The 12,030-nt window shown below is 49.9% G+C and overlaps 1 protein-coding gene across 2 annotated transcripts in view; it reads left to right on the forward strand.

The window, feature by feature from the left end:
* The window catches only part of RNF220 (ring finger protein 220), a 222,959-nt gene that overhangs the window by 178,303 nt on the left and 32,626 nt on the right, over positions 1–12,030 (forward strand). For both annotated transcript variants that reach the window (XM_054572121.1, XM_054572122.1), the window contains exon 2: positions 8,553–8,685. In XM_054572121.1, the coding sequence (XP_054428096.1) occupies positions 8,553–8,685 (133 nt within the window). The remainder of the gene's footprint in view (positions 1–8,552; positions 8,686–12,030) is intronic.

Consider the following 12,030-nt stretch of genomic DNA (forward strand, 5'->3'; position numbering starts at 1 on the left):
CCCCATGCTGTGAAATTCTTCCCTTTTTTGGCTTCAATGACATCGCATTTGTTTTCATCCCCTCCTTGGCTGATCCTTCTTCATCTTTGATGACTTAAACTTCTTCTACCTGTTGGAGTTACTTAGGGTCCTGTTCCAACCTCCCTTTACAGGATACTGTCTCCCCAAAGTGATCTCACCTACTCTTAAAATCATTCCTTTATCCACTCATTCAATAAATATTTATTGGATATTCACCGTATGCCAGACATTGTTCTTGTCACGAGGAATTCAGTCATGAACTTCACTGCTTATGTCTATGCCAGTGTCTCTAGTTCTATAATTCTAGCCCTGGCTGATGTATCCTGACTGCCTACTCATCATTTTCACACGGATATCTTAACGTGTCTTAGTTCCTCAGACTAAGTGAATCCAAAACTGAACACATTTTCTTCCTTACCAAGCCTGCTGCTCATCCTCTTTTTCCACAAGTCAGTAAATAGTCTACCATCTACCAGTGGCACAAGCCAGGAACCTTGAAGTCACCTTTGGTTCTTCCCGTCCTTTGTCCCCATCTCCGATCCCTCTGCCTCTGTTACCTCCGGCAGCAGCATCATGCTAGGACAAGTCACCATTTTGTCTCACCTGAGTTAGTGAGATAATATCCTAAACAGCCTTCCTGCATTTACAGTTACAATGATCTTTTTAAAATGCCAGTCTGGGCAGATTAAGATGTCAGAGAGAGCCCTGGCTAGTGTGGCTCAGTGGATTCAGCTTCGACCTGTGAACCAAAAGTATGCTGGTTCGATTCCCAGTCAGGGCACATGCCTGGGTTGCAGGGTTGCAGGCCAGGTCCCCGGTTGTGGGCATGCAGGAGGCAACAGATCGATGTTTCTCCCCCTCTCTTTCTCCCTCCCTTCCCCTCTCTAGTGAAATTTGAAGCGTGAGAAGGACTTGGTGCTCTGAGGGGGCCAGGTGAGAAGGAGTGTGTGTGGCTTCTAGAAGCAGGGAGTAAACCCCAGATGACACCCAGCAAAAAAGTGAGGCTTCAGTCCTTCAGCTGCAAGGAACTGAATTCTGCCAATATCCAAAAGAGCTTGGACTCATACTCTTTCCCACACCCTCTAGATAAGCACCCAGCCCAGCCACCATCTTGACTTCAGCCTGTGTGACCCCCAAAAGGAGAGCCCAGTCACTCTGTACTAAATGTTTGTTACAAAACTGTGTGATAAAAAGTGGGTATTGTGAGCTACTAAGTGGCAAATTATTATGCAGCAATGGAAAACTAATACAATCATCCTTCTAGATGATTGATTCATCATTTCAATGGATTCTGATTATTTTAACCTGCTGTACAGAACCTTCCAAAGTGTTACTCTAATCTAATCTTTCCAAATGTATCACGTTTTTACTAGTTGCTTAAAAGTAACAATCATTCCCATCAAAAGAGACAACCAATCTTCCATCTTGCCTTTCATTTTCCAACTTCCTACTCTTTCTGATTGCTTTCACAGTTGGAGGGGCAAGGCATACCTCTTCTCTCAATTCTTTTGTGGCTTTTATTTCGCATTTCTCACTGGGTCTTAAATCCCTAGACAGAGGAGATGGTATAGTTCATGGCTTATACTAACATTTTTCAAAAATAAAAATAAAAATTTCAAAAAAAACGCAAGTCTGATACGCCACTCCCATGCTTTAAATTCTTTGATGGCTTCTCACTTGTATATATTTTTTTAATGTAACTTTTTAAATCCTCCTCTCTGTCATCGTGTCTCAACACTCTGCCCCTCACTCTCTGCACCAGCCACACTGAACTCTTCAATTCTTCACTTAGGCTTTCTCCCCTCTGTGCCTTCAAGCATGCTGTTTTCTGTCTAGAACACAGCTTCTTCACAATTGCTGCCTGACTGGTTCCCACGCATCCTTCAAACCTTTGCTTAAACATCACTTCCTTCACCTCCCACACTAGATGGTATACTCCTAAGTTCTGTGTATTTCCCTTTTTCTAAGACCACTCTGGGGACATTCGTTTAATATATCTATCCACAGTTAGGTCCTAAACTTCCTGAGGGCAGGCAGTGTGTCTGTCTTGTTTGTCAGTGCATGGCAGTTGTGCCAGCAGACCCGTCATCAGGATTCCATCGACATTTGTTGAATATCATTGATTCATTCCTTGGTGAGCAGATGGGTAGGCAGGTAACTGGGTATTATCCCACGGTTAAGAGCCCTAGTTTTTGGAGTCAGAAACACCTGGATTTAAATCCCTGCTCTGAACCTTCCAGCTCTGTCACTACATTGTCCTGAACTCCATTTTCCTCATCAGTGTGATAGAAATAATGCCTAAACTCATAGGACTGTTGTAAGGATGAAATGAGATAAAATGTGTGCAGCACTAAACCTACAGCCTAATATATAATAATAGCCAATAAACAACTTATTATTATTATTATTATTGATAAATGAATGGATGGATGGACAGGTACATCGACATGCAAACCAATAAATACATACATGGGTATGGATGGATAAGAAGGAACTCCATGGAGGCTGGAAGGGCCAAGGTACCCACTGAGTGATACACAACCTTGGTCATAGCAGGGAAGAAGGCCAGATCCAGGGCAAAGGTCAGACTGATATCAGGATGGGGTAAATAACAGGCACAAATAAACCGTGCTGGTGTCCAACTAGAGATAATAATGACTCATCATTTGTACACAGTCTTGATTTAATTGGATATTCATGAAAGTCCTAGGAGTTAATAATGATTATTGCTGTTTCATGCAAGAAGAAATTAAAGCTCAAAAGTGTTGTGATTTGCTGAAGGCCTCACATCTGGTAAGAGGTAACTATTGAATGTTGCTTGAAGGCTCTTCTGTGTCTTGGTCGCTAGGAAGTGGGAACCCTTTTGCTTGGGGTACAGGGCCAGGAAGGACAGGACACACACGTGTATACACACATACTCTTAAAAGTTCCAGCCTCTGTTGCCATTTGTCATTAGAGTTAACCCTCACCCTCATTTTAACCATCCTCCTCCTTAGGTCAGACACCAGGCAGTCAAGTCCTGCCTATCGGGTCTGTAGAGAAAAGATCATGGTGCTGGGATTTGCTGCTTGAATAAACAGAGAGGCAAGAATGGAGCCACAGGCAACAGATCCAGGACAAAACCAAACAGGCCAAGCCAAAGAGGCCATCACACGGTGGGGAGTTGCGGGGCCAGACGTGAGTTAGTGACCTAGGAAGGGAAGGCTTCCCCTTTGAAGGACACCCTCATCCTCCAGCGCCCAATTCTGCACCAGACCTCACCGCGGAAGAAGGCCCGGAAGAAGCAGCTGTGCCAGCCGCGAAGTTCCTTGCTCCCAATGGCCAGCAGTTCCCAACAGAGGAGGGCAGCAGAGGGCTGATCTGGGACCCCAGGTTACCTGAGGCTTTGTTCCAAGGCTTGAGGGCTGTACTGGCCAGAGCCTGGCCCAGGCGGGAAGAGGTTACTGGGCTTGACCTCTCCTCTCTCCTCAGCATGCCTATATCGCCCGTCACAGTCCAGTCAGTCACTTCCTGTTGAAGCCTCTCGTTTTCCGGGGGGAAGGTATTTCAGCAGCTCAAGAAGGGAAAGAGACCCTCTGGAGGCCACATGGCTAGGGAGCCTCCAGGCAGGGCCTGTCTCTCAGCCCTGACTCTGCGGTCACCTCTTGGCTCTTTGAGCTTGAAATGCCCTACCTAAGACTGAGGATGGGGTCAGGGCCCCCGCTGCTCTCCACCCTCCTCTTGCTTCAGGGGATACCTGTGGCAGGCACAGAAGTGGAGGTGGCAGGTTCTGTGGGAACTGGGGTGGCGGGAGGGAGGTGCGGTAATGAATGTGGACGGGAGGCGGAATGAACGATCCATCTTTGCATGAGAGGGGAGGGGGCTACGGGCGTTCCCCCCACACACTCACACACTCAATCAGGCGCTGTCAGACCTCCGGCCGCCTGGCATTTTGGTGAAGAATCTCTCAGCTAAAAATTGTTGTCAGTCCCATTTCCTCGTTATCAGTGCAAGGGCTGAGGCAGCGCCCGGGGATTAGCAGGAGCGGCAAGCGCCCGCACCTGCCATCCGCTGCCGATAACACTGGGCCTCCCGCCTCACCTCCCCCATTCATCATCTTTAGCACTGACAGCCCGTCCCAGTCCCTGTCCCCGTCCCCTCATGCATCCCGTGTCTCCCCACCGTGCTGCACAGACTGGCTCCTGACCTCCCTAGGGAGCTAGGCCTCCGGAAGAGGGACAAGATTCAACCTAGGCTCAAATGTCCTAGACCCACCTGTGGCAAAGGGCTTGGCCAGCTATGGGATGGGAGGTCAGGGACAGGAGTGAGGGATGCTCAAGGGCAAGACGCCTCCTGACAGCCTGCCCCTGGTGGGCTCGGTCTGCCTACCTGTGATGCTGGCAGCGGCGTTGGAGAAAGGATCCCTGCATCAGCGGGGCTGACTTCTGGAGGCCGCTCCAGCCTGAGATGGACTCCCAGGTCCCAGGAACTGAGAAGAGCCAGAGGATGCCTCCTCCCAGGCCCAGGAAGAGTAGGGGGTGAGGACTTCATTCCCACCCCCACAAGACCACAGCCCCCTCCTCTTGGCCATCCCCAGCAGTTTTATGGCCCATTTTATGGCCACTGTAATGGCCCAGGTCAAAAGCTTCAGGGAGCTGTATTCTGGGAATTATGCAAACGAGGAGCAGGCCTAGGGCCAGGGTATGGATTTTGTCATTAAACCTGGGCAGGCCATGTCGTTAGTGCAGTAAAACCCACGTCATGACCACAGGTCTCAATATAAAATTATAGGGAACACAGCGGGGGAGGGGAAGCAGGAGGCCCATGGTCGTGCTGACACCTGCCACTCTAACCCCTGAGGAAGCAGGGCTGGGATGGAGAACGTTGGCTGTGGGTTCCTCGGCAGACCCTTGTCAATGCTACCCCTGAAGCTGGGAGCCAAGAGCCGGGCCCATTGTCCCGACAGGAAAACTGGCGCCACGCGTCAGTTTCAGAGAGGCAGATCTCTGCGGCAGCCAGACAGGTGAACTGAGAACAGGTATGTGGGAACGCTGACGCCTGGTGCCAGGCTCGGAGGGGAAAAGCTGGGCTCTAAGTAGCCCTAAGAGCCGGAGGTGGCGTCGCAGGCTAAAAGGGGCTTTACCCTCGTATTCCGACCTCAGCTCAGACCCCATGCCTCGGATCCTCTCTTCTTCCAGTCTCCTCTCTTACCATTCTCCTCCTTAAACCCAGGCTTTGCCTCAGTGATTTGTTTCAACAGCCTTGTCAACTCTCCCTTAGTCATCCTTCCCCTGGACCCTACCAGCCAGCTTCTGGCCCTTTCCTGCCACTACCCAGAGCACCCATTCATGCCTCCCTCAGCCCTGACCAGAGCTACACTGGCTGGAATAACTGATGCTCCCTTTTTGCTTTTCTACTAGTTTGTGATCTCCTTGAGACCAAGAATGTGTTCCATTTATCTCTGAATTCCAGCTTCTTCTAGAATAATATCAATACCTGAAGCATAATAATTGTTCAATAAATGTTTGCTGAATGTATAAATAAATGAGGCAATGAGATCAAGAGCCAAGTACAGGGGTTCCTGTCCAGTTCTGAGCCTCAGTTTTCCCACCTATAAAATAAAGATAATGACCTGGAGGCTATCTAGGTTCTCACTCACCTCTGAGATTCTCTGGCTGAGTGCAGTTCGAGGCAGAGCTAAGACTCAAACCCTCATCGCCTGCCCTGGCCAGTGTGGCTCAGTTGGTTGGAGCATCATCCTGTAGCTGGAAGGTTTCGGGTTTGATTCCCAGTCAGGGCGCATGCCTAGGTTGCAGGTTCAGTTCCCTGTCCCGCACGTGAGATCCCTGGTCCGGGTGCGTACAGAAAGCAACCAATCAATGCTTCTCTCTCACGTTGATGTTTGTGTCTCTCTCTCCCTTCCTCTCTCACTAAAAGCAATGGGGGAAAAAACTGTTCTCAGATGAGGATAAAAAAAAATATCCTCATCTCCTCACTTCCAGACCAGGACTACATCTGCTTCTTTTACTCAGAGCTGCCTGCCAACTGTCCCCTGAGCCTCTGAGGTACAGCCACCAAGGCACATGATCAGTAGGGCCCCTTGCCCTCCTCAGGGACCTAGCCACACAGGCTAGAGACTTTTCTACCTCACTGTGACACAAAGCCTCCACAGCTGACACCCCAACTCTGCAGAGGTCATCTGACTTCCAGGGCAGCCTGCTCTTCGTTCCTACGTCAGCTCCCTCCCTTCCTCTTCTCCTTTCCCTTGCTTTATCATTGAGCATCTGGTCTATGTTGGGTCTGTTTTCAATTGTCTGTGGATAGAAAGATGGGTAAGAAATGGCCCCTGCCCACCAGGAACTCACAACCCACTCCTTTACTCATTCATGTGTTCCCATTCTCTGCCTGGAACAATTCTAAGTCACAACTTAAATTTCATTTCATTGGTTAAGCCTTCTTTTTTCCACTCCCCAAGACACATATCCAAAATGAATCACTCCTTCCTTTGAACATGCAGGAGAGCCGTGATCATCCTCAGTCTGTGTCGAAGGGAGGTGAGTCCTTGTGTCCAGCCTGAGCTGCGAGCTCCCTCAGGCATGGGGTTGCTCTGCTCAACAAATAAAAATACAGGGCACTCAGGTAAATTTACATTTTAGAAAAGTAATGAATAACTGTTAGTATAAGTATGTTCCATGCAACATTTCAGACATACTTACACTAACAATTATTCATTATTTATCTGAAATTCATATTTAACTAGGCATCTTATATTTTTAATCTGGCAACCTTACTTAAGCAACCATCTTGATCATCACTGGCATTGCCTTCATCTCTCTGAAAACTGATTTTGACCTTCTCTGGGCACCAGTGGGCAGAAGAAGCAGGGAGAAAGGTCTGAGCTTAAACTAAAGAAGTCCTTTCTACAGTCAGAGTTCACACGGATAGGCAGGGACGTTTCCACATAAATAAGGCTCCTCAACTTTACGCCTAAGAGCAGAGGCCAGGGGAGCAGCTTCTGGGGAAAGCGGCAAGGGAGTGGGGGTAGGCACCCCCAGCGGGTGTACTAGGCAACCTTCACGCTCCATCCCAGCGTGGGGTGTTCTGGTTACCATCAGGGACAGAGTGGGGACAGAGTGTAGGCTCTCAGCCGGCACCCAGCCAGCACAGCCAGCACTACACCTATGTGTGCTTGTGTATTGAAAGCACATACTTTGAAGGACATTTTGGAGGGAGAGAGCCCAGAATCTGTGAGGTTCTCAGAGGCCAGTGAGGTTTATCCAAGTGAGAGGTGGCATGACCTAAACAGGGAGAATATGGATTCCAGGAATACTGGAGCTGCAAGTGGGCAGGACTTGGTGGTTAAATCAATGTGGGCACTGAAGCAAATGTTCCTGGCTTGGATGACCAGGGGAACGCAGGTGAGCTGAGATGGGCACTGCTGGAGAGGGAGCGGGTCTGGGAAGGGTAAAGAACCTGAAAAATTCGTTTTTGGATTGTTGAGTTTCAGATTCTTCGGGGACATCCAGGCATTGGTGTCCAAAAGGCCCTCACATATAGGGGTCTGGAGAACACGAGAGGGATCCAGGGTAGAGATACAGATTCTGGAGCCAATAGGGCACAGGTGGAAATTAGAGCCAAGAACGAACAAGACTGTCCAGCTTGCAAAACGAGGAAAGAAGAGGCTGTGGAAAGAAAGAACCCTGTGGAAAAGTGAGGAACTGGGACAGAAAGCTACCCTAAAAGATGACATTCACGTGGATCCTTTTCAGCCTTTTCCACTTGACTGTGAGGGCTCACAGGCAGGGACTTGATCCGAATGCAGTCCGCCCCACTACTTAGAGTGGACAGCAGGCGGTGTGGAACGACTGCAGGATGGATCCCCTTTCTCCCTCTTTTCTTCCTTCTCCAGATTTGGGGGGCGTGGAGGCAGTAAGGGGAAAGGAGAGACAAAGCGGGCACTGGATATTCCGGGCGATGGTGTGATTAAACTGAGACCTTCACTAACCTGTGTGAAATGAAGTGATCAAGGTTTGATTGCCTAGAGCAGCGATTTTCAACCTTCTTCATCTCATAGCACAAAAAAACTAACTACTAAAAGTCTGCGGCACACCAAAAACTATATTTTTTGCCAATCTGACCAAAAAAAAAAAAAAAATAGGTGTAATGTTGATTCATTCACGCCGACGGCTATTGTTGTGTTAGCTGTTGTCATTCTTTTATTTGACAATCGAAGGGAAAAGAGGTCAGTGCCCCTGACTAAATAGTCAGGTATTGCATAATTTAAAAATTCTTGCAGCACACTGGTTGAAAATCGCTGGCCTGGAGCATTGATTGTGTCCCGATAGATTTCTGAGAGGGGCCGTGCATGGCCACAGCCTCTAGAGCTGCAAGAGGAGTGATGTTCATAGTCTCTGAGACCCTCAGACCCACTTTTCTCGAAGCCAAGAAGCCCTAGGAGGCATCAGCAGGCTTGGGTCAGAGGAGTAGGACACTGGGTTCCCTCCGCAGACCAGCCCCGCTTATATTTCTGTCTGTTCTTCTTCCCTCACCAGGTAAGAAAAAAGCAGCAGCATTGTTTGACAGCCAGGCCCCTATTTGCCCCATCTGCCAGGTCCTGCTGAGGCCCAGCGAGTTGCAGGAGCATATGGAGCAAGAACTGGAACACCTGGCCCAACTGCCCGCCAGGTAAGCCACCTAACAGGGGAGCTTGCCTGCCAGAGGATTCCGCTCAGGATTGTAGCCACCAAGTCCCAGAAACAGCCACCCGTCCCGCACCCAGCCTCCTGATACCATTCTCCTCCGCTCTGCTTTCAATCCTCAGGTCCTCCAGCTGAATAGTGCTTCTTTTCTCTTCTTGCTCTGTTTTTGGAGATGGGAGGAGAGTAGCCCTCTTGAGGCCTCAGTTTTGAAAGGGCACAAGAAGAACTAGAAAGGGATAGGCCACTCCACAGCCCCTGCGCTACATGCTGTGCCTCGGGGCAGGGTAACAGCAGCAGGGACTGGGCCTGGTAGCCCCACCAGAAGTGCAGCCTGGTGCCACCATCCAGGGGAGTAACCACTTCCTTCTCCACAAATCTCCAGGTCTGAAAGGTGACAACCTTGAGAATGTGCTCAGGCATGTCTCCCGCTGCTTCACCCTTCCTGTATGTGCCTGAAGAACTGGGTGAAGCCTTCTGGACAGCCTCAGGGAGGAGCCAGTCTATTAATAGAGCAGGGGAGGGGTGTAACAAATTTCCCCAGATCTCAGCAGTTTAAAGCAACCATTTCATTGTGTTCATGGAATCCGTGGAGTCAGAAATTCAGACAGACCACAGAGAGGGTGACTTGTGTCTACTCCAACATATCTAAGGCCTGGGAAGACTCGCTAGCTGGAAGCTGGGATCATCTGGAAGCCCTGTGACTCACATGTATGGTTGATGTTGGCTGTCGTCTGGAACTTCATCTGGGACTGTGACCAAAACATCTACACATGGCTTCTCCATATGGCCCAGACTTTCTCATAGCATGGCAGCTTTGGGGTAGTTGGACTTCTTAAATGGCAGCTTAAAGCTCTAAAACAAGTGTTCTAACCAGCAATATATGGAAGCTAGGTCACTCTTTATTTTTTAATGCTCATCTGAGGATATGTTTATTGATTTGAGAGTGAGAGAGAGAAACATCAATGTGAGAGAAAAACATTGATCGGCTGCCTCCTACACATGCCCCAACCTGGGATCAAACCCACAACCTGGGTATGTGCCCTGACTGGGAATTGAACCTGCAGCCCTTTGGTGTGCAGGACGATGCTCCAACCCACTGAGCCACCCAGTCAGAGCTGGGTCAGCTCTCATAACCTCGCCTCAGAAACCACTTAATATCACTTCTGCTGTACTCTATTGATCAAGGCAATATTAGCCCACCCAGATCCAAAGGGAAGGGGCGTTCACCCCACCTTTTGATGGGCTGAAGGCAAGCTCATGTTTTAGAAGAGCATGTGTGACGGGAGGAGATATGGCTGCAGTCATCTTTGGAAAATACAATCTGCCACAGGGGAACGGCGTGCCCCACCAGTTCAGTTTAAGTCATCAAACAAGACTGATCCTCCTTCCTGCTACCCTCTCACCTCGTCCCCTGTGTAGGGTGCAGGAGATCCCAAGGAGAATCAGAACGAGCCTCGCCCTCTGAAGCTCATTGTATGGGAGTAAGAAGAACGAGGCAATAGAAACCCTGAGTGATAGAGACCACTGTATGGGAAGGACTGGGGCTGTGGCGGGGCATAGACAAGGCGCCAACCCCAGCACAGAGCAGAGGAGACTTCCTGAGGGAGGTGAGGCCCAAGCTGAATTTTGAAAGATCTTTTACTTATCTATTGCTTTGTTACACCCGAACCAAGCAACTTCAAACTGCATTTATTCTCTCACAGTTTCTACAGGCCAGTTCAGGAACTGGCTTAGCAGGGTAGTTGCGGGTAGTTGCGGCTTCTGGCTCAGCATTCTCGTGAGGCTGCAGTCAAGACGCCAACCAAGGCTGCAGCCATCTGAAGGTTTGATGGGGACCGTAGGATCCGTCCCCAAGACTGCTCACTCACGTGGCTGTTGGCAGGAGGCCTCAGGTCTTCGACCACGGGGCTCTCCACGGGGCCACTTGAGTTTCCCTATGACGTGGCAGCTGACTTCCCACCGAGGAAGTGATCCAAGAGAGAGACTAAGGAGGAAGCCACAATGCATTTTATGATCTAGTCTCGGTAGTCATACACTATTTCTTCCCATATATTCTACTCTCTTCATTAGTCCAGCCCACACTTAAGAGAGAAGAATAAACCTATAAGCTCTACCTCTTGAAGGGAAGCGCATCAGAGAATCTGTGGGAATACTTAAAACTACCACAGAAGACTATACTACTGAGAATGATAATAACTCTGTTGAATGCTCACTATGTGCCAGAGCATATAATTTATTTAATCTTCACAACAACTCTCTTGGGGTAGGTAAAAAGTATTAATTCCATTTTAGAGATGAGGAAACTGAGGTACAGAGAGGTGAAGTGACTTCTCTAAGGTTGCACAGCTAGTAAAGTGGTAAAGATTAGATTTACACTCAAGCAGTCTGGCTCTAGTGTGCACGCTCTTTACACACACACACACACACACACACACACCGCGCCCCCACACCCCGGACTAGCCTGGAAGGGGCAGAGAGTGAAAGAAACATCCTCCTGCCGTTGAGTCCCATACCTTGGCTGTGCAAGAGGGTTTCTGGGTAATTTCCTCCCAATGGAGGACTTCCCCTCAACAGGAACAGAGAATAGAGGCAGAGACGGAGGGATCTGCAGAGCCTTGTAAAAGCAGAGCACCCCTGCCCTGGTCAGTGTGGCTGGGTTGGTTGGAACACCATCCTGTACACCAAAAGGCTGGGGGATCTATTCCTGGCCAGGGCTCATGCCTGGGTTTCGGGTTTGGTCCCTGGTAGGGGTGCTTAGGAGAGGCAACCAACTGGTGTTTCTCTCTCCCTCTCTCTAAAATCAATAAACATTTTTTAATGTCTTTTTTTAAAAAGCAATACACCCGCAAGGGCCTGTGGAATGGGCGTCCAAGTCCTCTTCTTGCCTCCTCCGTGGGGCCCCCCCTACAGCCCAGTCCCCGTGGGGCCACCCTGCTCTGCCCAGGACAGGACTTCTGCCCACAGCCTTTCCTAGTCCGCCCCCGCCCATGACCCTGCACGGACCCTCCTCCTCCACGTCCCCTCCTTCTCCACCCTTGATCTCCCACGTCCGTTTCCCCACCCAGAGCTCCCACGTCTGCGCCACCTCTCACGTCTATGCGCTGCCTCCCCCACTGCTGTGCCCCTCACGTCCAGGCCCAGCCCAGCACCCCCTAACCCCTGGACGCCCCCCCGCCCCGCGCCGATGTCTGACAGCCGGACAGCGGGATCTGCACAGCAAGTGAAATTCCCGTCGGATCGATAAAGCCGAAGCGCTGGCGGCGACGGGTCGATGGTTTTATCTGTCTCGGCCCCGCCGAGCCCGGCGCGCTGACAGTCCGACCGGCCGGCA

Source organism: Pteronotus mesoamericanus, unplaced genomic scaffold, assembly GCF_021234165.1.
Source record: "Pteronotus mesoamericanus isolate MK-2021 breed Mesoamerican mustached bat unplaced genomic scaffold, CSHL_Meso_final contig_221, whole genome shotgun sequence".
In the NCBI taxonomy this organism is placed as follows: Eukaryota; Metazoa; Chordata; class Mammalia; order Chiroptera; family Mormoopidae; genus Pteronotus; species Pteronotus mesoamericanus.